The sequence below is a fragment of the Lissotriton vulgaris genome, chromosome 2_1 (genome assembly GCF_964263255.1).
Source record: "Lissotriton vulgaris chromosome 2_1, aLisVul1.2, whole genome shotgun sequence".
Taxonomy (NCBI): Eukaryota; Metazoa; Chordata; class Amphibia; order Caudata; family Salamandridae; genus Lissotriton; species Lissotriton vulgaris.
This window is the reverse complement of record NC_141687.1, coordinates 1797399944-1797421762: the sequence shown is the minus strand read 5'-3', so window position 1 is coordinate 1797421762 and position 21819 is coordinate 1797399944. Positions and strand designations below refer to the sequence as shown.

The following is a 21819-nucleotide window of genomic DNA, read 5'->3' as shown; positions in this document are numbered from 1 at the left end:
ACAAACTAAAAATCACAATTCATAAATTGATTAAACAAACTCATGCCTCTGAAAAACAAAATCACAAATGTTAAATCAGGAAAGAGGCTGAAGATAGGAAGGAGTGTCGACGTTTCAACCCAAACTGATGCAGGCATGGAGTGGAACCTTGCCAGAGGGTCTTCATCAGGACAAGGGCGCGAAAGGGAGCAATGAATCTGCATAGAAAGTTAATAGATCGATATTAGTAATGGTCATATTGATCCATGTTAATCATAAAATAGGTAGGGAACAGTTACCGTGGAAACACGGTCAATATGAGGAATACATTTGAAAAACAACACGTGTCAACCAAGAATTGGTTAGACACCATATGGGGGTGATATCATGACCCCATCCTAATTAGGTGGACAGTGCCCAATTTCATCTAAGGTTTGCTGTTGCTAATGCGTGTAGGATCAAACTTAATGAAACCTTACAGAAATCAAGGTTTTTTGGAGTTTTGGCCGAGAACTCTCGGGGATGGATTATCGCAGATGGAATAATAAAAAACGAGCAGTTCCTTATAGTGCAATTGTCAAGGACTTGACCAGATTTGTGAACAGCAATAGGTGTAGAATGACAACAATTACTGAAAACGGGCACATTAGACTGATTACCTAGTCAAAAGGAGCGTAATCAGAGATGGAAGGGGAATCAGTCACATGAATCAGGATCCTACAAGAGGTAGATTATCAGAGATGGAATCATTGGCAATTGGGTTAAAGGAGTTTGTCAAGATAGGCAACAATTTCCCATTCGCCTACCTGAAAATCTTAAAAGGGCTGTGGGACCCGAGGGGTTCCTATGTAGTCAATCTCTCCAGTAATGCAGTCGATCGTATTCTATAAAGTACAAAGAATGTACGTGCTTTCTTTTGACTGGGGGAGAATGTTTGCATTGTCAGCATTTCGTCCATCATTTATTTGCTGTAACAATCTTCTATGGTGGGCGCAGCACCCATGTTTGGAGGGACAATGATTTTTATGACGCCTCCTCTACCTGGCTCTCCTGGTAAACCTTAAGAGTCTGGTAAAAAAGAGCAGACTTCCCCAGTGTTGGAATCCTGTTGACAGCCCACAGGTGAGCCATTGGCAGCTTTATTCTTTCCATCATCTGTGCACTTAAGAGGACATGATCACATTTCCTCCCAAAGCAAAGCAGTCCCAGAAATGGCGATGTTCCCCAAACAATCTTCTTCAAGGGATGCCTTTTTATCAGGATGCATCTGTCCTCTCAGAGATTAGCGACAGATGCCTCTCTGTTAGCTGGAGGAGTGCATATGATCATCTTTAAATCCAGGGAACATTGTCTCCAAGGGAAATAACTTATCACATTAATCTCCTTGAGCTAAGAACGGTTTACCTAGCATTGAAGGCTTTTCTCCTGTCCTTCAAGACAAAATCCCTGCTTGTTCAGACAGACAACACAACAACTATTTGAACAAGCTAGGGGGAACAAGGTCCAGGCCATTGTCTCATGAAGCAGAGGCAATTTGGAATTGGTTGATAGCCAGAGACATATGAAATCACTGAAACTCCTCTTCAAGGGACTCAAAATGTTCAAGCAGACTCCCTAAGCAGTGTGCTTCAAGAAAACCACGAGTGGGTTCTTCACAATAACGTCATGCAAAGCATTTTCAGCATGAGGGGCACTCCCCACATAGATTTATTCGCCACCTTCGAAAACAAAAAATACTGCTTTCCTCACAGCCATCACGTCAGCAAGTAGGGTTTCTGAGATTCAGGAAATATCTTCTGAGGAACCATACACCATTTTCCATAGTATTAAGGTGGTTACGAGGACTCGTCCAAAATGCTTACTGAAAGTTATTTTGAATTTTCACATTAATCAGACCATTTCATTGCCTACTTTCTTTTAGCACTGTTCTTCACTAGCTGAAAGAACTACCCATACTCTAGATGTCAAGCAAGTATTAACATTTGATCTGAACAAAGCAAAAGATATCCACAGATCTGATCAACTGTTAGTAAACTATGGGCCAGTCCGAACAGGTTCAGCCACGTTCATACAGTTTATATTCCGATAGATAGTGCCTTGCATTCTGTTATGCTACCCAAAGGCAATCAAGGTTTTGTGCGGTGGACCTAAAGCTATACCCTGACCCCTAAGCCTTGGGGTCCCCCAGAAACCCGGAAGGCCAATAAAGCATTTATTAAAAAAAACAAATTCCCATGAAATCACGATATTCGCCGATAAAAAAAACTGCAGGTCCCACGCTAGCTTTTAAATAACCTCTGGGTGGGCAAGGTACTGGGGGCATATCATAAAAATAGAAGGGAAGGTATTTATGGCACCCCTTCCAGGATTTATGAAAGCCTCTGGGACCGCCACCTCCCTGGGGTATTGTCATATGTATGCAGGGTGTGACCTCACAGAACCACCCGCGCTCAGGGTCTGCTACCACCTGGGGCACTATACATCATGTAAAATAAATGTGGCCCCACGCTCCCCCCGCAAACCCAGGGATCGACATGCAAGCGGCAGGGGCATGTGCAAGAGCGGTGGGTGAGGGAAAGAGCAAACACTGGCCGGGGCAAGCACAAACGCGGGAGGAAGAGTGAGGGAGGGAGGAAGGAGGCCTGCACGAGGATGGGAGGAAGAAGATCAGAGCGACGGCAGACCCCCCTCCCGTGCTGTCCCCCTCCCTACTGGGGTCGATGGGGGGGGGGGGGGGCAGCGTGGGGTGGGTGGGAGGGGGGGGGGGGAGGCCTGTGTGTGGTGGCCAGCGTGTAGGGGGCCAGCGTGGGGTGGGGTGGGTGCGAGGGAGGGAGGGAAGGGGCCAGGGTAATAGGGGGCATACATGGGGTGGATGGGAGGGAAGGGGCCAGCGTGGGGTGGGTGGTTGGAGATGGGCCAGAGTGTTGGGCCAGAGTGGGGTGGATGAGAGGGGCTGGAGGGGCCAGGAGGGAGGGGGCAAGCGTGGGGTGGGAGGGAGGGGGCAAGTGTGGGGTGGGAGGGAGGGGGCCAGCGTGGGGTGGGAGGGAGGGGGCCAGTGTGCGGTGGCTGGGTGGGAGGGGCTAGAGTGGGGTGAATGGGAGGGGAGGGGCCGGGGTGGGTGGTTGTGTGGGGAGGGGCCTTGTGGGGCCGGGGTGGGTAGGTGGGAGGGGAGGGGCCTTAGAGGACCAGAGCTTAGGGAGGGGGCCAGCGTGGGGTGGGTGGGTCAGGGGGCCAGCGTGGGGTGGGTGGGTGGGAGGGGGCCAGCGTGAAGGGAGGGGGCCAGCGTGGGGTGAGTGGTCGGAGGAGGACAGGGTGGTTGGGAGGGGGCCAGCGTGGGGTGGGTGGGAGGTTGGGAGGGGGCCAGCGTGGGGTGGGTGGGAGGGAGGGAGGGGGCCAGCGTGGGGTGGGTGGGAGGGAGGGAGGGGGCCAGTGTGGGGTGGGGTGGGGTGGGAGGGAGGGGGCCAGTATGGGGTGGGGTGGGAGGGAGGGGGCCAGTGTGGGGTGGGGTGGGAGGGAGAGAGCCAGTGTGGGGTGGGGTGGGAGGGAGGGGGCCAGTGTGGGGTGGGTGGGAGGGAGGGGGCCAGCGTGGGGTGAATGGGTATGGGAAGGGAGGGACGGGTTGGGGTTGGATGGGATGGCAGGGGTCAGGATGGGGTGGGTGGGAGGGGGCCAGCATGGGGTAGGTGGGATTAAAGGGGATAGCGTGGGGTGGGTAGGAGGGAGGGGGCCAGCGTGAGGTGGGAGGGAGAGGGCCAGAGTGGGGTGGGAGGGAGAGGGCCAGAGTGGGGTGGGTGGGAGGGGCCTGGGTGGATGGGTGGGGAGGGGCCGGGGTGGATGGAGGGGAGGGGCCGGTGTGGGTGGGAGGGGAGGGGCCGGTGTGGGTGGGAGGGGAGGGGCCATGGGGCCTGGGTGGGTGGGTGGTAGGGAAGGGGCCAGGGTTAGGGAGGGGGCCAGCGTGCGGGGGGCCAGCATGGGGTGGGTGGGATTAAAGGGGCTAGCGTGGGATGGGTAGGAGGGAAGGGGCTAGCGTGGGATGGGTAGGAGGGAAGGGGCTAGCGTGGGATGGGTAGGAGGGAAGGGGCTAGCGTGAGATGGGTAGGAGGGAAGGGGCCAGTATGGGGTGGGAGGGAGAGGGCCAGAGTGGGGTGGAGGGGTGGGAGGAGAGGGGCCGGAGCTGATGGGAGGGGAGGGGAGGGGCCGGGGTGCATGGGGGGGGGCCAGGGTGGGGTGGGTGGGAGGGGGCCGGGGTTTAGGGGGCCAGCGTGGGGTGGGTGCGAGGGAGGGGGCCAGCGTGGGGTGGGTGGGAGGGGGCCAGCGTGGGGTGGGTGGGTGGGTGGGAGGGGGCCAGGGTGGGTGGGTGGGTGGGAGGGGGCCAGGGTGGGTGGGTGGGTGGGAGGGGGCCAGCGTGGGGTGGGTGGGTGGGTGGGAGGGGGCCAGCGTGGGGTGGGTGGGTGGGTGGGTGGGAGGGGGCCAGCGTGGGGTGGGTGGGTGGGTGGGTGGGAGGGGGCCAGCGTGGGGTGGGTGGGAGGGAGGGGGCCAGGGGGCCAGCGTGGGGTGGGCAGGCGGGAGGGAGGGGGCCAGCGAGGGGTGGGCGGGAGGGGGCCAGCGAGGGGTGGGCGGGAGGGGGCCAGCGAGGGGTGGGCGGGTGGGTGGGAGGGGGCCAGCGTGGGGTGGGTGGGTGGGTGGGAGGGGGCCAGCGTGGGGTGGGTGGGTGGGTGGGAGGGGGCCAGCGTGGGGTGGGTGGGTGGGTGGGAGGGGGCCAGCGTGGGGTGGGTGGGTGGGTGGGAGGGGGCCAGCGTGGGGTGGGTGGGTGGGAGGGGGCCAGCGTGGGGTGGGTGGGAGGGAGGGGGCCAGCGTGGGGTGGGCAGGCGGGAGGGAGGGGGCCAGCGAGGGGTGGGCGGGAGGGGGCCAGCGAGGGGTGGGCGGGTGGGAGGGAGGGGGCCAGCGTGTGGCGGGAGGGTGGGTGGGTGGGAATAAAGGGGCTAGCGGGGTGGGTAGGAGGGAGGGGGCCAGCGTGGGGTGAGAGGAGAGGGCCAGCATGGGGTGGGAGGAGGAGGCCAGCATGGGGTGGGAGGGAGGGGCGGGGCCAGGGTGGGTGGGAGGGTTTAGTGGGTGGGTGGAGGGAGGGAAGGGGCTAGTGCTGGGTGGGAGGTAGGGGGCCACTGATGGGCAGGCAGTAGGGAGGGGGCCAGTGCTGGCAGGCAGGAGGGAGGGGGCCAGCACTGGGTGGATGCTAGTGCTGGGCGGAAGGGAGGGAGGGAGGGTGGGAGCAAGCGCTGGGCGGAAGGGAAGGAGGGTGGGGGGGAAGCGCTGGGCGGAAGGGAGGGAGGGTGGGGGGGAAGCGCTGGGGGCGGAATGGAGGGAGGGTGGGAGCCAGTGCTGGGCGGAAGGGAGGGAGGGTGGGGGCTAGTGCTGGGTGGGAGGTAGGGGGCCACTGATGGGCAGGCAGTAGGGAGGGGGCCAGTGCTGGCAGGCAGGAGGGAGGGGGCCAGCACTGGGTGGATGCTAGTGCTGGGCGGAAGGGAGGAAGGGAGGGTGGGAGCAAACGCTGGGCGGAAGGGAAGGAGGGTGGGGGGGAAGCACTGGGCGGAAGGGAGGGAGGGTGGGGGGGAAGCGCTGGGGGCGGAATGGAGGGAGGGTGGGAGCCAGTGCTGGGCGGAAGGGAGGGAGGGTGGGGGCCAGCGCTGAGCGGAAGGGAGGGAGGGTGGGGTTAGCGCTGAGCGGAATAGCCAGCGCTGAGCAGAAGGGAGGGAGGGTGAGCGCCAGTGCTGGGCGGAAGGGAGGGAGGGTGGGAGCCGGTGCTGGGCGGGAGCAAGGGAGGGTGGGGCCAGCGCTGGGCGGAAGGGAGGGACGGTGAGAGCCAGCGCTGGGTGGGAGCGAGGGAGGGTGGGGCCAGCGCTGGGTGGGAGCGAGGGAGGGTGGGGCCAGCGCTGGGTGGGAGCGAGGGAGGGTGGGGCCAGCGCTGGGCGGGAACAAGGGAGGGTGGGGCCAGCGCTGGGCGGGAACGAGGGAGGGTGGGGCCAGCGCTGGGCGGGAACGAGGGAGGGTGGGGACCAGAACTGGGGGGGATGACCACGCTGGGCGGGAGGGAGGGAAGGGTGGGTGGGCCAGCGCCGAGGACCCAGACACACTTGGTCTCAGTATATATTGTTGTTTTCAAATAGCATAGGACTACAAAAACGCTTTGACAAATTAGTTTGTGAAAAAACAACATGTGAGTGAAACATAGCCTTTTAGCAAGTCTTGTCAAATATTGTGTAGAATATTTTGTCTAATTACTTTTGGGTGTGTGTAAATGTTATATTCATGTAGATATAAGTTTTTTTGTACATAGATGTTTTCATGTATCAATAAGATAAAAGGAGACGTGTAAGTACATAGGATGCAGGAAACGCCAAATACCTCTAAAAAACGTTTGAAGTAAATAACTAAAATAATGTATTGCCCCAAGTCAATAAAAAGGACTTTGGAGCGAAAAAAGAAACTGTGTGATTTATGGTACTTAGAGGTATTTATTTTTATAAATTTATGGGTGAGGGGGCCAGCGCTGGGCGGGAGGTAGGGGGGTGAGGGGGCCAGCGATGGGCAGGAGGTAGAGGGTTTAGGGGGCCAGAGCTAGGCAGGACGGATGGTGCCACTGCTGAGCAGGAGGGAGGGAGAGAGGTAGGAGTGGAGGGAGGGAGAGAGGGGGGAGGGGAGGGAGGGAGGGATAGTCTGAAGTACAGCAGGCAGGGATACTTTAACAGCATCAACTCTTAAGCCAGCCCACCAGGAAAGAACATTGTCCCACTTTCCCGAGTACACCAATTTAGTGGAGGGGCGACGTGCTGAAAGGATCACATCTACCACTTCTCATGGAAGTTGAAATGTGCTCAGATTGCGCTGCTTATCTCCACAAATGAAGGTGTAGGTTTTAAAAATTGGGGTGCAGTTTCTGCCCTCCGGATTGTGACAACAAATTCTCTGAACAGTAGACGAAGAAGGGCTTTTACAAAGAGGTCCCATAGGTCTGTATACCAAACTCTCCTCAGCCAGCTCGCGGTAATAAGAAATACTGGAACCTGGTCTTGGAGTATCTTCAGACAATGAGGAACCAAGGGTATGGAAGGAAAAGCCTAGAACTCCCCAAAAGCACAGAATGTCAGGCAGTGAGTGTTGCTTTGAGTTGCTAATAGGTCCTCCTGAGGTACACCCTGAAGGGCAAAGAAATCTTGGACTACTTCTGGGTGAAGACGCCAGTCATGGTCAGCAAGATGGCACTGACTCAGGCTGTCAGCTCTGGTGTTTAAGGATCATGCTATGTGACTGGCCACCAGCCAAAGGCCAACCCGTCACGACACCCACCCACGCCGCCGGCCACACGCTAGACACAGTCTTCTCCATAAGCACCCACGTCACCTTCGAACACACCACCGAACCCCACTGGACCGACCACGGCTGCATCCACCTAACCTTCAAAAGACCAACCACGCACCTCCGCACCCAACACCTGCCTCGCCGCTGCTGGAGCAAAGTCGCCGAAGACCAGCTGATCACCACCCTCTCCCAGAACCCACCCACAGACCCCACCAATCCAGACGCCACAGCCCGCAACCTCAGACAGTGGATCGACGATTGTGCCAACACCCTCCCCAACAACCACACCAGCAAGAGAGCCACCTGGTTCACCGACGAGCTCCTGGCCTCCAAGTGTATATGCCAGAAACTGGAGAAGAAATGGCTCCACGAACGTACACCGGACAACCACGCAGCCCACAAGGACGCCACCCGCAGACACCACCACCTCATCAGATCAGCCAAGAGGTCCTCCTTCAAAGACCGCCTGGATAACAACGCACAAGACAGCAAAGAGCTCTAACGCATCGTTAAAGAACTCTCCAACCCCAGCGCCAACACCAAAAACATCCCGCCCTCACAGGAACTCTGCGACTCCCTGGCCATCATCTTCCACCGCAAGATCGCTGACATCCACGACAGCTTCAACACCATGACTGACCCGACCATGCCTGACTTCACCCCTACTCCGAACACCAACAGCGCCAACCGCCTGACCTCCTGGTCCAGCGTCAGCGACGACGAGACATGCAAGGTCATGAACTCCATCCACTCAGGTTCTCCTACAGACCCGTGCCCACACCACATAATCAACAAGGCAGACGCAGCCATCGCACCCCAACTACGGAAGGTCATCAACATCTCCTTCGAAACAGCGACATTCCCGCAAAGCTGGAAGCACGCCGTAATCAACACCCTCCTCAAAAGGCCCAAGGGAGACCCCAGCGACTTCAAGAACTTCAGGCCCATCTCCCTGCTCCCGTTCCCCGCGAAGGTCATCAAGAAAATCGTCAACATACAACTGACCCGCCACCTCGAAGACAACAACATCCTGGATCGTCCCAATCCGGATTCAGTCGAAACCAAAGCAACAAAACAGCCCTCATCGCTGCCACAGACGACATCAGGCGCCAACTAGACAATGGCGAGACATCAGCCCTCATCCTCCTGGACCTATCGCCCGCCTTCGACACGGTCTGCCATCACACTCTAAAAACACGCCTCCAAGAAGCCTGTATCCAAGAAAAGGCCCTCGTCTGGACCACATCCTTCCTCTCCGGCAGATCCCAGAGCGTCCGCCTTCCACCTTTCCGATCCGAAGCCACCAACATCATCTGCGGCGCCCCCAGGGCTCCTCCTTCAGCCAGACGCTGTTCAACATCTATATGGCCCCCCTCGCACAAGTGGCCCGCCACCACAACCTCAACATCATCACCTACGCCATCCTCTCCCTCACCAAAGACCCACACACCGCCAAAACCAACATCCATGACGGAATGAAGGCCATCGCCAACTGGCTGAGGAGCAGCCGTCTGAAATTGAACTCTGACAAGACTGAGGTCCTCATCCTCTGACCTAACCCAGCGGCCTGTGACGACTTCTGGTGGCCGACCACTCTGGGAACAGCACCGACACCCACCGACCACGCACGCAACCTAGGATTCAGCCTCAACTCCTCCCTCTCCATGTCCAAACAGGTCAACGCCGTCTCCTCCTCCTGCTACAACACCCTCCGCATGCTCCGCAGGATCTACTAGTGGATTCCGACTGAAACAAGAAGATCGGTGACACAGGCACTCGTCAGCCGCAAACTGGACTACGGCAACGCACTCTACGCCGGAATCCCAGCCAAACACCTACGACGACTACAGCGCATCCAAAATGCCTCCGTCAACGTCCTTTGCCGCAGCCACATCACCCCCCACCTGAAAAACCTACACTGGCTCCCCGTCGACAAGAGGATCACCTTCAAACTGCTCACCCACGCACACAAAACACTCCACAACGCCGGACCAGCCTACCTCAACAGCAGACTCGGCTTCCACACCCCCACCCGCCAGCTTCGCTCCGCCAGCCTCGCCCTCCCTGCCATCCCCCGCATCCAACGAACAACCTCCAGCGGTAGATCCTTCTCCTACCTCGCCCCCAAGACCTGGAACACCTTACCTACCTACCTACCTACCTACGGCAGACCGAAGACCTACTCGCCTTCAGGAGACTCCTCAAGTCCTGGCTCTAGGCGCAGTCGCGCCGCTCCCCCTCCCTCCTAGCGCCTTGAGACCCCTACGGGTAAGTAGTGCGCTTTACACATTTCTGATTGATTGAATGAGAGGCTCAGGGCTTCTACAGATAACCTTAGACCCCATTTCTTCCTGTTTGTTCCACATCATGGTCACATGGTGGTTAAAATCTGGACTGGCTGATCTCAAAGGAAAGCCTTAGACCACAGCTGGATAGCCCTCAATTCCAGAAGGTTAACAGACAACCTCTGCTCCACTGCAAACCAAAGGCCTCTGGTCTCCATGTCTTCCAGGTGTGCATCCCACCCGAAAGTGGAGGCATACGTCACTACTGTGGTCACAGCTGAAGGGGAACAGAAGTGTCCCGCTCAAGTCAGGTTGTTCTCTTGCCCCCACCAGCTCAACACTGTTGCAGCATCCCTGGAGATCACAATGGATTCTGTCAAGTCTCACTGATATTGGAACCACTGCCTGCAAGGGCACCACTGAAGAGCCCTCAATTGCCAGCGTGAATGTGTGACCAAGAGGATAAAAGAAGCAAACAGACTGGACCAATAAAGGACCTTCAGTACCGGTAATTGAATTCCTGTCTGAAAAACTGACGCCATGTCTTGAATGTCCAGAAATTCTATTGAGGGGGAAAAGCTCAAAGCATGATGGTATTCAGTAATGTACCAATGAACAGGAGGCGGTGGGAGGGTTTTAGGTGAGTTTTGGGGTAACTGATTGAAAATCCTAAGCCGAACAGCAGTCAAGGCATCCAGAGAAAATGGTGAGACACCAACTTGATGAGCCAGCAATTCAGATGTCTGTATACTACAATCTCTGTTCGTCTGAGATGGACAGCCACCACTGCCTCACCTTTATGCGGACTTGAGGTGCTCTGGTCAATCCAAAAGGTAATAGTGAAAAGTGGTAATGGTAAGAACCAACCACAACAAGAATGCACTTCCTTTGGGCCTGCATGATCGAAATGTGTACAATATCCAGTCTTAGGAGTCCAAAGCCACTAAAACCAGAGCCAAGGACAGCAAGGACTCTTCAAGGTAGCGGAGCGCTCAACAAATGACTGATTGATTGAGTGACCTACAGAAAAAGGGACACTCTCTCACATTTGCGTAATATGCACCTTCATAGTCCAGCTATTCCAACTTCCCTGATGGTGCTGTGGAAGAAGAGGAGGCAAATGGAAACTGGCCGGCACATCTTTTTCCTTGTTCTCTATAGTAGTGAACTAAAGGGTTTCCCTGCTGATTCTGACCCGGAGCTTAGACTTGGCATGGTTTCTATAAATGTCTGGCAAAGGAGAATAGTTTTCTAAAAAGCACAAAAACTGCCCGTCAAAGATAGTAGGTGTTGTGATCTGGTGGCGGCACAAACCTATTTAAAACATTCCAGGGAAGCATCTGCCTTACGGCGAAAGAGACATTCCCTATCAAATGCGATGTCCATTAGGGTATACTGGAAGTCTGAGGAGAATTCCCTTGATCGAAGCAAGGCATGTCCACATAAGTTGATGAACGAATCCATAGCCCTGACTACAGTCAGCAGTCGAGGTCCCCGGTAGCTTGTCTCCTTTCTGGTGAAGAATTGGCTTGGTAGTTTAGTCTGCCCTGTTCCCATGATGCACTGGGCCAGGGACAGACTAATTTGCATATAGCCAGGTTCTGAGCTGGGATGGTGCAGTGAGATAAATAACGGTGATGGATCAAGCCCTGATCTTTGGACTGGGTAAGAGTGGTCTGCTTAATTCAGACACTCTGTTCATTACCACCCCCTTTACTGAATCGTTTTTGGCCACTATAGGTGTGGCAGGGTATACTCAGACATGAGTCCCTTTCTCAATGCACTATCAGGATTCAAGCAAGCCGGGCCGAAGACGGCTGAAATGCCAGAAACCGGTCCCCGGTAGCTTGTCTCCTTTCTGGTGAAGAATTGGCTTGGTAGTTTAGTCTGCCCTGTTCCCATGATGCACTGGGCCAGGGACAGACTGATTTGCATATAGCCAGGTTCTGAGCTGGGATGGTGCAGTGAGATAAATAGCGGTGATGGATCAAGCCCTGATCTTTGTACTGGGTAAGAGTGGTCTGCTTAATTCAGACACTCTGTTCATCACCACCCCCTTTTCTGAATCGTTTTTGGCCACTATAGGTGTGGCAGGGTATACTCAGACATGAGTCCCTTTCTCACTGCACCATCAGGATTCAAGCAAGCCGGGCCGAAGACGGCTGAAATGCCAGAACCCGGTCCCCGGTAGCTTGTCTCCTTTCTGGTGAAGAATTGGCTTGGTAGTTTAGTCTGCCCTGTTCCCATGATGCACTGGGCCAGGGACAGACTGATTTGCATATAGCCAGGTTCTGAGCTGGGATGGTGCAGTGAGATAAATAGCGGTGATTGATCAAGCCCTGATCTTTGGACTGGGTAAGAGTGGTCTGCTTAATTCAGACACTCTGTTCATCACAACCCCCTTTTCTGAATAGCTTTTGAAATATGTCTGCATGCATCCTGCCCATCTTTTATTGTTTCCATAAAGTGGTCTATTCGGTAGCACTGTAGGTTGTGCACGACTAAAGGCACCATATCCTAAAGGACATGTGAGTAGCAACTAAGCAAACAAGCTGCCTTTAGAGATCGGAGGGCTACCCGTCCCACCAAAAAGGATTTCTTGCTCCTCAACTGCTCGTTGGGTTAAGTCTAGAGGTGTAAGACATTTGGACCACCAAATGTTCTAGGGATGGGTGCGAAAACAGGGCTCGGTCCCTCAGAGCCTGTCTGTACAGGCGAGCAATGGTTCTGTGGACTGCTGGAGAAGATAGTCTCGTACAGCACTCCTTGATGGCCTTCCATAATTTCCCATTGAACATAAGCAGAGGTTCACTGTTGGAGGGTGCCACTTGAATAACATCTGTAAGATATAAGGATGATAATCCTTTGCAAGCAGCTCAAGAACTACTGCAGGCTTTAACACAGAATGAAAAGAAGCCATCACAGAAGCAGTAAGACTTGGAGAGGAATTTACATCAAGGTCTGGGGAGGTATATTGAGACCGCTGGACTCTTGAGAATAAGAAAAAATGTTGTTGGCATAATGTCCATGCTAAAACCGGTCATCTGAATGTATAGCTGAATAGAAGGTCTGCCAAGACTGCTTCTTAGGATGTATACATTCTTCTAGTAGATCAAAGGCTTTCCTCCTGGACCTGTGTCTTAATGCCCAGTAAGGTCTCCAAAACAAGGCTGCAACATTGGTGTTGGCATCAATTGCGGTGACATATACCGGGCTGATTCGGAGTGAACCTGAGGTTGAGTCATTTGGAACAGATTAAGGCACGGACATCGATGTGGACATAGCGCCAATGTATAAGTGAATAGAGCACATATCCTGCATTGATGGTGTTGTGGCGTCTGTCCCGTTGGGGCCCCAAAATGGGGTGGCACTAGGAAAAACCTGTGAGGCGCCCCATGGGCAGAGATGATAGAAGACCAAAAGAGCCAGCAAGCGCACCAAAAGGGACGACCGCTTACTGAAAAAGGGCCATTATGGTTCGCATGTATTCAGAGGATACTATGGGCAGATGGTCACTGATGCCAGTTGAAGAATAGGAGGTGGTGGTTAGGGGGTGGAGGGTATGGCGCCGGTTTCAGAACTACCATGGATGGCATTAATGATATCTCCACCAACTCCGGTATAGGTGGAGCTTGAGATGTTTTACCTGCATATTTGAATTGTTTTGGAAAAGTAGAGTGGCTATCTTCCTTGTGAAGACCTTTTATATCCCTCAAGACCTGCACTCCATGTGCGACCTCAAAGATGACCAAAATCTAGTTTGTCGACCACTCCTATGACTGTCTTTGGAACACAAGTTTCCTTAGTGAAAGTCTTGTGCCTAAGATAATCAAAGGAAAGGAATCTGCAGGTAGAAATAGCCACCAGAAAATGTCCATATAATGAGTTCCATTAGTGTTGTTCCTGTCTATATTAGTAAAAGTGTGCTCTCTTTAGCGAGTACTGAAGGTGTAAGAGTCAAGTATGGAGTAAGTCTATGACCTGCAGTTCTGTTTAGGCTTCAATGCCGAAGAAGCCCTATTTGGGTAAAGCCTCATATTGAAAATACTCCCAAAGGATACTTACTACAGGTGCATGAAGTCTTCGGTTCGGTTCATGTACTAAACTAATACACTTACTGACTCAATGTGTGGAGCACTGATTCTACAGCAGTCGCCAAGCATTTGGGAGTACATTTGGCATGAGTGTGGTTTGTACCGCAAGAGTGCAAGCCGTGGCTTGCCCAGTTAAAATTTAATTTAATTTCACCTCAACTGTTATTTTTATTTTAAGTAATTTTGACGTTTTTTAAATATGTATTATCATACGATCAGAAGAAACCATAACTTACAATGAACAGTTACAAAATTAATGCTTCAACTTACCTTATGAAGAAACGCCACAAAGTCCAGGTGAATAAAAGTATGATTCCAAGTATCCAACACTGAGTGACGTAGAAAGGAAGGGGGAGGGTTATTGTATAAGGATCATATTTCACAACAATAAGAAACTCTGTAACTGTAATAGCAGCAACCATCCATGCTTGCTGCCCAAGCTTCTTATGAAATTTTCTGAAACAAATAAAAATAAGGTATTAGTACACATACATTGGAGGACGAAAGATGGGCATTCTAAAATAACGACAGGCATAATTTGAGGATACGTTGGGATCAAATTTGAAATACATTTTGCTGGAAAACTTAAACACGCTTTGTGTGTGGTTAGAACAGCAATGTTCATTATTATGTTACAATCAAGGCATACTTCGTAAAAGCAAACAGGTAACTAAACAAACAGCATCACGACTGATAAAAAGTGCCAAGTGTTCAAGATTGCTAACAAGAACTTCTTTCTGTAGGCTAATGTTTTCTCATTCACAGGTAGGCTTTTGTTTTATATAGTGCAAGAAACAGCAGAGTTGAAAAACCGACTCAGGGAAGAGTCTTCGTGACCAGCAAATGGTTGAGGTATGCGAATAACTCTTTCCTCAAAAGGAAAGGGCTATCATTACATATTCAATATTTGGAAGCGAACTAATGATGAAAGAAAATCTTGCTTTTGTAGAGGATACTCCCCATTATAAAGCGGAGATAAAAGGCAATGGTGTGACCTAATTAGCATTATAACGTAGGTATTCTGCATGTCCACTGCTGATAATAATCATGCTGAACTCCGTTAATTATGTATGCCATTGTGAAAATCTTTAAAGGTACAACAGAAACATGTACAGATGCAGAAGCAGGCCATAAGGGCATAACGACCCCGGATTTCTTGTCCACACTAAACAAAATTCATCTCGGAATTCCAACTCTGAAATAGACTCTTTGGCACAAATCATGAAGTTTCTTTCTATGAAAATAATTTGACCGAGCTTAATTGAAGACAGAAAGGTGAATCAGGGCAACTCATCTTACTGCTTTTTGTGGTTGACAAACCTTCTCTACCCTAAGACACTTTGCTGCACAAGGTATACATAGAGGATACACATTATAGCAAAAAACTGCATTTTTGACACTGTAGTCTGCCCCAAAGCAATTCATCAAGATAGTGAGGTTACTCATTTACATATATCTTAACAAGCTTTTCCTTAAGCTGCTTTAGCATTTTAACCTACTTGTTATTCTTATGCCAGATTTATTAATGGCATGGCTTAAATACATTGGAAATTAATTTTAGGTTTGGCAACTACAAGTCCTAAGAACACATGTAAAGCTACCCTTCTGATACTTTCATATGTAGTGAGCCTTTTCCTGTCCAAACTGCTTTTTGGTGATTTACTTACTGCAGCAACAGGAAACTCTTGTGAGCTACGGCTTTTCAGCACTCGGTTGGGCCAATAAAAGCCTTTACATTTAAATGGCATCTACATCTTTGTGCGTCCCTAAACCATCATGTTAATTCTTTACGGCTATTAGAACTGATGACACCAAGATGGACGAGTTACTTACCTTCGGTAACGATGTATCTGGTAGAGACACAGTCTAGCCGCAAAGTCCTTAACTTCGAATATCCACAAGCGCCAGACTGGATCCGGATACCTTTCTCCAGCAGCACTTCTGCACGCCGGGGGTGGCACTGCACGGCTCCGCCTGACGTCGTCCACGGACGTGACGTCAGCGGAGCCATATATGCCCCTCCGGGCATGCTGACGTCAGTTTTCGTTGGGGAAACCTTTCTGTGCTACAATGCAGAGCCACCACCAAAAACTATGAGAATATGGGAACATTGTGCAAAAAAATGAAGAAAAATAGAATCACAAAGGATAGTGCCAGGCACTGTATCCTGCAAACTAGTAGAAGGAAGAGCAGAGCACCGCTCTGAGAAGCACCCCCACAAATGCAAAGGCCAAACCACCTGTGGAGGTAGAGGAAGATGTGAAAAAACAGCATGGCAGACGACAGAAGCCTGCAACTATAATGTGTAACCATGAAGGACCACAAGTCCAGAACATGGATCAAGGACACTTTCACCAAAAGACGTCACCAGAAGAGACGTCGCAACCCCAATAAAAGACCAATAGAATGTGGCAGAGCCGGTAGACTTCAACCAATGGGTCGCAGGGCTGGTAAGAGACCCAAGGCAACGGAGAAGGGGAGACCGGAGGGTGGGAAAAACCTGAACAGATCCCACAATGTACAATCCAGGTACAGAGTTGGAAAGGACACATGGCATATAAGCATACTGCCAAATCACGTGAACGTGCTGAGTAGAGCAACGAAAACAGAATGAACACTTTGGGTCGTAGTAAAGTGAAAAAGTCACACTGTAGAAAGGCAAGCTACCCGGGAGGCGAGTGTTGAAAACCCCACCTGAAAAGGTCCTCGCAGAACGGGGAGGACGAGCGGGCATTAAGGTATCTGCGGCTAGACTGTGTCTCTATCAGATACATCGTTACAGAAGTTAAGTAACTCATCCATCTGATAGAGACTTCTAGCCGCAGATTCCTTAACTTAGAATAGATACTAAAGCTATACCCATAGAGGAGGCAGGTCTGCGACTGAACCCCATGAAGTTCCCAAAGGAATGTAGTTGCAAGAAGGTGACAAAACACAGTGGGGACCGCAAGCCAGCGCAGCCACACAAGACTATGAAGCTCAGAAAAGAGCGGAAAACATGGGGAGACAAAGTCACCACAAGCCGTCCAAGAACAGCAGGAAAACCCTGTATGTATACCGTGTGAGAGAAAGAAACACATACTAGATATTTAGGTGTGAAAATTAAAGTGCACGACTTCGCAAGAAGTGGAACTGAACCTAGGGTCTGATAGATCCACAGGATGCGGCGTGCCGACCGTAAGTAAGCTCCGGAGAGATGGCAACTGGTATGATAGAGTTAGCGCATAGCGGTGCAGTATGCACAACAGCGGAAAGGAGCACTGTTAAAAACTGCACCAGCAAAAATACATGTGAAAGCTGTGGCTGGATGGCAACCCACGGCTAGAAAATGCTTACGGTACGAGAAACATAAGACACACCAGTATATAGTTGGTCTGCCACAGACATGTGAAAGGGCCGACGGCAACCAGCAGATGCGCCCAAAACAGGACTTACTGTAAGAACTATAGTCAAGCGGATGACTGGAAGGTACATAAGCAGACCGTGTGGACGTTAGAACCACACGAAGTATAGCAAAGACCCCCCTGTAAGGTAGTGTGAGCAGCCGAGATGGGAGAGACGCAACAGCAAGAAGGCAACCAGCAAAAAGGGGACCAGGCAAGCCGGACACCCATATTCGAATTCGTAGCAAAAGCAGACCGGGTCAAGGACCACGGACACCACATGTTGCCTGCAAGATCAACTGTGTAAGAGCACAGCAGATATCAAATAAGGAAAAAGACGCTAAAAAATGAAGCGTACCACAACAATAGACGGGGCATGCGAAAAGTACCAACAGACATGTGGAAGTAGAACTGGACAAGACAATGTCCAGGCCCATAGGCGACATCCGCCCGCGCCCCTGAGGAACAACGGTCCCCCACAAGACAGAGGAGGAGATGGAGCCAGGCATGATAGTGAAACAGTAAGGACCAACCTCAAGGTCCCAGAATTCAAGAAGCGAGTATCCTGAAGAGAACAGTCCCCTTGAGATTGTCACAGAATGAACCCAAAGCAGAAGCGTGGAAAACACCTGTGCAGAAGCAGCAGGGAATGTGAAATAACTGCTTTTGGAAAAGTGGCCAGAAAATGAGGCCATAAGACAATGTACAGCAGAGACGGACATGGTAACTCGGCTACCTTTAAAGACAAGCCCAGTAAGGCCTGATCAGAGAAGCAACAATGCCAGGGTGTACCCAAGTTTGCGCCAATAATAATAAGCGTGCCACACAGCAGCTTTATTGTCCCTGGCACAAAACGAGGACAGGGTGTCAGCCGTGAAGGAACTGCGCCTGAAGTGAAGGGAACAAGGGCCCCGAGAGACAGTGGCCGTCAAAAGAAGTGCAGCCATTATAGAGAAGAGGATCACTGCAATGCTGAAAAAACAGAAGACCTCATCAAGGCAGGCGACAGAGAGGCCGCACGGCAAGGAACCCATGCCTAGGCCTAGAAGCACTACAGACAACTGGAGCCAATTGCAACTGAAGTGCAATAGAGTGATGCTAACGGGAGGATCGCAGCAGAAAAACAGGACAGCCTGACTTCCAGAAGGATGTACGTGAGGAAGACTCCATAGGAACATACCAAGGCTAAGGCAGTCACCCCATAGTCAGCAAATACCCCACATAGGGTAAGTCACAACCCCTGCGAGGGGGGTCCTCTTGGGTAAAACACACATTCAGAGGAGTGGAAGGACAACAGAACCAGCCATCCGGCTGTACTGAACGAATACAGAAATGGCGAAACAACCGCTTACACTATCCAGGCACTATGCAAGAACCCGGTTTGTGTTTTTTTTGTTTGTTCTAAATAAAAAACATAAAAACAACAGGGCAACATCTCCTATGCCGAAGACAAACATAAGGCAGGAAATCGTGCCACAAGATTTACAGTAGCCAAGAAAAGAGGCGGGAGACCGTCGAATCCGCATGGTGGTCAAAAAGGTCCTCGCCATTGAATGGCAGACCCCTAAGAGCATCCTGAGCATTGTCTGGGAAACAACTGTCGTGCAGACATGCATGGCGGTGTAAACCCACAGACCGAGCAAGAGCTTGTCATACCAAGTCAGTGTCAAGGGAAGCGCGGAGAGAAAATTGCGCCATTCCCCTGCCATCATACAGAAGGCGAGGCAATTCTATCACAGCCTTTCTGGAATAGAAGGAAGGAGGTTCTCGGCCAAGTCCCAAAGGGCATATGATGTGCATGCGAACATGCAAGCTGTATTTAATGCGCGGATGCCAGCAATGGCAGAGGCTAAAGCTGGCGACCACACGTGTCCAACCACCTAGACTCCTTGGTGGGAGGTAACAATGGCAAGGTGGAGGAAGACTGCCAATCAAAAGCCGCCTGACCAACTAGGCTCTGAGCTCTAGGGTGAAGGGACAGGCAGAGTGGATCATCTGGGGCGGAACGGTGTCGACAAGCAATGGCCCGATCAACAGGGTCACCAGAGGAAGTTCGCCTCTCCTATGTGCCAGCATGATGTCAAACAAAGATGCCCCAAGGGGCAGCAAAGGCTCCACCTCAACTGGCTCCATGTGGAGAAGATCCAACAAAGGATCAGAAGGCAGGAAAACCACAGGGGGCTGAAAACTAAGAATAGCTGCCGCCTTGTGAAAAGCCCGTGCGCACGCAGCACTAGCCTCAGTTGCCATCCGAGGAGGTGACAATAAACCATCAGTAGGAGATGGTTGGAGACTAACCCGACCACTAGACAACAGAAGTGGAGGAGCCTGAGGCTGATCCGACGGCCACGCAACACAAGGTACCTGCACCATGGACCGAAGCGACCTCAGATCTGGGGAGTCTAGAGGAGTGTCAACCTCTTGCATAAAAGGAGGCGTAGACACAGGCACCGGCATAAACCAACGCTGTGTGGGAGTTGCATTGACGTCCGAGGAGTCGGGTGGGACACCAACCTCAAGCAAAAGAGGAGGCATGGACGTCGGCACTGACGTCGACGCAGAGTCGGAGTTGTCTGGACGCCGACAACTTCCGAAGGGGACTCGGCCTGGGTGACGTCAGACATCGGCCCCACTGCAACATGTGGGGAGGAAATACGTCGACAGGGCATAGAGCCCAGCGCTGCCTCCGATGTCAGCGCAGGAAACCACTTAGGGATATGCGGTGACTGAAGGGGTGGGCTGGACAGGCAACTGGGAGGGCTATGTGGGACGTGTCCCATTGGCATCCTATCGACTCCGGAACCGGAGTTGATGCACACAGCCGGCGTCGAAGACGAATCCACCGGCGAGAACTTGACATGAGTGCCTTCCACCTCTATTGGACTCAAAGGCGCACCAGAGAGAGTGGGTGATCCAAATTACAAGTGAAGTGCTTTGGTATAAGCCTCCATTTGGGCCTGCATCGCTCCGACACCCGGACAGGGAGGGTACGGAGGAGGCAACTGCCGGACGCCAGAGTCTGGCAGGTGAGCGAGACAAACAGGCACCAGAGTCACGCGTATGGGAGGAAGACCGCCGCGACTTACGCTTGTGTTTACCTGCCTCTGAACGACATCCACTGGATCGACCTCGGGAAAGGGCTCAATCCCGAGAGGGAGTGCGTTGAGGCGAAGGTGCAGGACCGGACAGCCGTGCGGTCAGCAATTTCAAACGACACTCCCTTAAAGACTTTGGTTTCATTCGTTGACAGGCGTCCGTGTTGGGATGCAGAAAAGAAGAAAATTGAATTCAGCGTGCCGGGAGGGGCATATATGGCTCCGCTGACGTCACGTCCGTGGGCGATGTCAGGGCGCAGCTGTGTGGCGCCTCCCCCAGCGAGCAGAAGTGCTACTGCGGACAGTTTTCTGGGTCCAGTCTGACGCCTGGGCATAGAAGGGGTGGGCTGGACAGGCAACTGGGAGGGCTATCTGGGACGTGTCCCATTGGCATCTTATCGACTCCGGAACCGGAGTTGATGCACAAAGCCGGCGTTGAAGACGAATCCACCGGCGAGAACTTGACATGAGTGCCTTCCACCTCTATTGGACTCAAAGGCGCACCAGAGAGAGTGGGTGATCCAAATTACAAGTGAAGTGCTTTGGTATAAGCCTCCATTTGGGCCTGCATCGCTCCGACGCCCGGACAGGGAGGGTACGGAGGAGGCAACTGCCGGACGCCAGAGCCTGGCAGGTGAGCGAGACAAACAGGCACCAGAGTCACGCGTATGGGAGGAAGACCGCCGCGACTTACGCTTGTGTTTACCTGCCTCCGACCGACGTCCACTGGATCGACCTCGGGAAAGGGCTCAATCCCGAGAGGGAGTGCGTTGAGGCGAAGGTGCAGGACTGGACAGCCGTGCGGTCAGCAATTTCAAACGACACTCCCTTAAAGACTTTGGTTTCATTCGTTGACAGGCGTCGGTGTTGGGACGCAGAAAAGAAGAAAATTGACTTCAGCGTGCCGGGAGGGGCATATATGGCTCCGCTGACGTCACGTCCGTGGGCGATGTCAGGGCGCAGCTGTGTGGCGCCTCCCCCGGCGAGCAGAAGTGCTGCTGCGGACAGTTTTCTGGGTCCAGTCTGACGCCTGGGCATATTCTCAGGAATCTACGGCTAGATGGCTCTATCAGATGTTGTGCTTGTCTCAAAGGTTATGATATATAGGTCTGTTTCCTTCGGTATAACTGCCTTTCTTTGTGGTGATAAAAAATGGGTTTTCTTTCTTAAAGTAGAGCACAAAAACATAACTTTCGTAATTCATAACTGATGCAAATATGAGATTGTGTCACTGAATAGCACACTTCAAGCCATTTATTTCTGGTCCTGTACTTCTATGTTACAAATATTACAGTTTCTGTTGAATATATACTTTTTTTCTGGTGAAAACATGAGTGCAGCCAATGAATCCCAAAGATGGGTAATGCTGCCTGTGCCTAGGTGATCAATGAATTCTTTAAAAGGAATATGCTACTTACCAGTATGCATCTGTTCTTGGCATAGAGGGCTGCAGAGTGGTACATTATGAATAGATCGCCATCTGGTGTTGGGCTCGGATGATTGCACTTTGTTTTTCTCTAGGAGAGTCTTTTGTTGCTTGGTGACTCCTCCTTTGGTTGGTAGTGCGCATGGGCATCGGCTCCATCCTTAGATTGTTTTGCCATAGTAGGGTTAGATGGAGTAGTAT

At 52.3% G+C, this 21819-nt stretch overlaps 1 protein-coding gene across 1 annotated transcript in view; it reads right to left on the bottom strand.

The window, feature by feature from the left end:
* PTDSS2 (phosphatidylserine synthase 2) overlaps positions 1–21819 on the bottom strand; it is a 313173-nt gene that overhangs the window by 11534 nt on the left and 279820 nt on the right. The window contains exon 11 of the mRNA XM_086957848.1: positions 13985–14170. Within this exon, the coding sequence (XP_086813974.1) occupies positions 13985–14170 (186 nt within the window). The remainder of the gene's footprint in view (positions 1–13984; positions 14171–21819) is intronic.